The 4,085-nt window shown below is 41.9% G+C and overlaps 1 protein-coding gene across 3 annotated transcripts in view; it reads right to left on the bottom strand.

Annotated features, from left to right (window-relative positions):
- Positions 1-509: 509 nt before the first annotated feature.
- The window catches only part of gpsm1a (G protein signaling modulator 1a), a 6,093-nt gene continuing 2,517 nt past the window's right edge, over positions 510-4,085 (bottom strand). For all 3 annotated transcript variants that reach the window (XM_039802056.1, XM_039802057.1, XM_039802058.1), the window contains exons 3-4: positions 2,728-2,925; positions 510-1,293 (exon numbers count right to left, since the gene is read on the bottom strand). In XM_039802056.1, coding sequence (XP_039657990.1) covers positions 1,093-1,293; positions 2,728-2,925 — 399 coding nt within the window. In that variant the 3' untranslated portion in view covers positions 510-1,092. The remainder of the gene's footprint in view (positions 1,294-2,727; positions 2,926-4,085) is intronic.

Below are 4,085 nucleotides of genomic sequence, written 5' to 3'. Positions count from 1 at the left end.
TCAGGCGGTGAAGAGGTCTCATTCTGACGGAGTTTCCGTTTGTTTTCTCTGCAGAGCTAAAATGTAGTGCTGTAGTAATTAATTACTTTTACTCACGATGTTTAATGTACTTGTTCTTTGATTTAATTAAGTTCATGTTCTAGTTCCACATGTTTCAATAAACATCTGCTTAAAGTTTTATTTTCTTATAAAAGGTCTGAAATATTCTGACCTAATATTAATATAATATTCAGACTGACACATTAATGATCCTAATATTAACATAATATTCTGACTGTTTCACACATTAATGATCCTTATATTAACATAATATTCTGAATGACACATTAATGATCCTAATATTAATATCATATTCAGACTTACACATTAATGATCCTAATATTAACTCCTAATATTAACATAATATTTCATGTGTCTGGGTCCCTTCAGGATGAAGAAAGTGAATCCTGTTGAATGGTTGGACATTATGAAGAGAAGAAGTTCTTCAATAAAAACAATAGACTCTGATGTTTGTTAGATAAATACATTTAAATATCAGTAACATGTTACTAAACTTTATTACTGTTTTAACCCTCCTGTTGTGGTCAAAACTGAAATTTAACACCTTTTCACTCATGTTTTTAATGCTTTTTTCAACATTTTGGATGTTTGACAATATTGACACTATTCAAAACACTTTATCGTTGTTTTATGATTGTTTTTGCTGTTTTTGAGGCTTTCAATGTTTTTTTTGCTTTTTTTAAACATTTAAATTTGTCTTGCGAAGAGCTTTCCATGGAACCATCCATGTTGTTGTTGGGCACTCTGGTTGAAAGAAACCCAAATTTCTGATCTAGAAAACTTTGAAAACCTGGTCAGACAACAGGAGGGTTAGGGTTCAGATTTCAGATGTTGTTAGAGTTTTAAAAACAGAAACAGATTCATTAACACTCCAGGACAGAAGAATCATGTTCTGCATTTATGGTTTCAAGTCTTCTTCAACACAACATGCAAACGTCCTTCATGCAAAGTTCTCCTAGTTGTAACAAGCTCTAATAGAGACAGAGACTCTGTTCCCCAGTCTGACAATACAAACAGTACTTCAAGCATTGTTTAACTTCCAGACTGAAGGTGAAGAGGAGCTTCGTGTTCCTCCTCCGAGTGCGTCTGCAGCAACGAGGACCTCTGCTCGTTCATCCTACGGGACTGAACTCTCTGAACCAGAGAGAAGAAATCCTCCTGACCATCAGGAACTGGACCAATCACATCGTCCAGATCAGGAAGGGAACACCTCTGGTCCTCCATCCGGTCAGACTGCAGACAGACAGGTTAGAGAGACAGACAGACAGACATTCAGGTTAGACAGACAGACAGACAGATGGACAGAGAGACAGTGAAATCAGCAGAGTTATCAGGGATGCTATCAGACGTTTCCCACCAGTCTTCCATATAATCTGAACTATATGTTTGGGTGTCTAGGGTTAGACTAGACTGTAGTCGCTACATGACGCTTCCCTTTGGTCAGCAAATCTCAAACTGTAATGTCGACAGAAACGCCTGACAGTTCACAGGGCTCTGTAGCTGGTAGCATGTCGCCTCATTTTGTAGGAAATCATTTGAATTGTTGTGCATATATTTTCATAGGATGTCGTATGAACATTTTCATGATAAAGCATTGACCCTGCACCTCCTACGTTCGCCATGTAGCCTCTTCCTTCACATTAGTCTCTTTCCGACCAAGTAGTTAAAGGAACGTAGTTATAGGAACAGTCCACTTCTAAACAGATCTACTAACTACTCTCCCCCAAAACCGGTTTTTCCATTTGCATTCACAATGGTCAAGTGGCCATAGGAACTGACCTTTTGTTATTATAACACAGCCATCTATCCACCACTATGTGGAGAAGGGAAAGACCCTGCCCTGTAGTAGGACCTGAAAGAGTTACAGGAACTGTGGCCAGAGGAATTTAATAATCCCCAAATTGGTCCAGTCAGAACAGGAGAAAAAAAGGGTTCTAGGAATGTTATGTTCTAGGAACTGTAAAAATCCTTCCGGTCGGAAAGCGGCTATTGCTGTACCCTGCTGCTACTGTACCCTGTTCTGGCTGTGTGATGTTTTCTAGTCCTTCCTTCACCCCATACCCTGTTTCATGGTGGTTGATGTTTGGTTCCAGGGTACCCATGTCTTCATGTTGCCAAGTAAACGCTGCATTACAGTACAATCCCTTTTAATCTGCTCTGCAAATGGCTTTATTTGGTTCCTGTTCACATCAGGTTTCAGGATTTTGGCTAACATTTGTGCTTCAAACCAGAAGCTGTTACTTTGTTAAACTCCTCCATCCATTGTCTGACAGTCTGTATGAAAAACAGTATTTAAAAAGGAGCAGATGAGTTTCCTACAGCTGGAAACAAGACCAACAAAAAAAATATTTAACCTCCGTTCAAACTCTGAATGTTTTGACTGATACAGTGAATACGAACATCAGTATATTGTAGGAGCAAAATGGTATACACAAAAGTCACAGTTAGGTATGTTTTTGCTGTAGTTTTTGTTTCAATCTAATCGACAGATTCGGGGGATGCCGTAAGAAAGAAATGTTTGAAGTGTTTCAACAGACAGACCCGACTGCAGCTGGACAATGTCAGTACACAGGGCTACAGCCGTTACAGCCCTAGAATATTATATTTATATGTGAACAATACAACTACTGTGCTCATGCAGAATCCTTCCATGAGTCCTGCTGGTACCTGGTAGTGAATGAGCATGTAGTAGAAGTCCAGACTCGGGGGGGCGGGCTGGTCGGGGCTGCAGGCCCCACAAAGACCAGCTGGTCCTGGGTCAGGCAGCAGACTGAGGCTGGCTCTCTGGTCCTCCAGTCTCTGACCCTGACCCTCCAGGATCAGGTCCAACAAGGCCTCTGGCTCCTCCTGCTGGCTGCTCCCACGCTGAAGTAACAACAGGGACTAGCTGTGAGATAATGTGATTCAAGTTGTTTTAAGCCCTATTCAGACGGGACTAGTATTACCTGGTGACCTCTAGTCATTTGTAATAATTACAGAGGCTGTCTGTGATCTTAATTTTGTGCATTTAGGCCATGTCTGTAAGTTGTAAAGTAAAAATTCCAGATTCCAAATGACCAATGACCATATTTCACTGAACACAAGGTCCTGTAATAATATTATAATATAATAATATTATAATATGTCTGTGATTGGGTGGGCCTTATGTCATTTTTTCAGGGTTTATGTTTCCTGTGCGCCTTTTTATCCCTCTGGTGAAGACGGATATGGGATGGGATGGTGGGTGCTGAGGACGCTGCTGTTCATGGCCAACCTAGTCTGGACCACTGGCCGACCGGAGACCTCCATCCCAGAGTCAATGCGCCGCCCGTAGCTTCGTTTAAGGGCTGACAGTGATGCTGTGTGCTGGCACGCCAGGGATGCGTCCCAGGTAACCTCTACCGAGCCTGGCCGCTAGTACGATACCGAACCCCAACCTGAGTGCACTGCGGCGGCCTCGCCCTGGCCATCCTCTGCGCGCCTCCGGGGAGCCAACTCTCGAGGTACAGATAAGTCAATAAATTCAAATAAAAGCAAGCTTCACTTAACTTGTGTGAATGCGACACAAGAAACAAAGATGTGGGGGGCTAATTTGTAAATCACATGCAGCCCCTAGATGGTACCAATCCCATGTGAATAGGGGTATAAGCCCTATCCACACAGGATTAGTATTTCCAGTGGACCTCATGTCACGTCTTTGTTGAGTGATAAGTGAAGTCTTTGTTTGACTCAAATTTATTGACATTATCCACCACGATGATGCCAAAACTTTAATTTATAATCATCAACGCAGCCAATACAAACCCCGAATCACAGAGATGTTGATTCACACGGGACTAATATTATTACACAACCTCTGTGTTTGGAGAAATGTGATCAGGGATTTGGGCCTCAAACCATTCCGTAGTTTGGGAAATCAGGAAGCGATGCAGCAGTAACGTTAGCAGAAAACAGGAAGTGCTCTGTAAAAACATCCAGGGGATCACCAGGAAACTTCAGGGAACAAACAGAGCTACGTCACGTTCTGCGTCACATGGTAACCTTCA

Source organism: Perca fluviatilis, chromosome 6, assembly GCF_010015445.1.
Source record: "Perca fluviatilis chromosome 6, GENO_Pfluv_1.0, whole genome shotgun sequence".
Lineage (NCBI taxonomy): Eukaryota > Metazoa > Chordata > Actinopteri > Perciformes > Percidae > Perca > Perca fluviatilis.
This window is presented reverse-complemented; position numbering and strand designations above follow the sequence as displayed.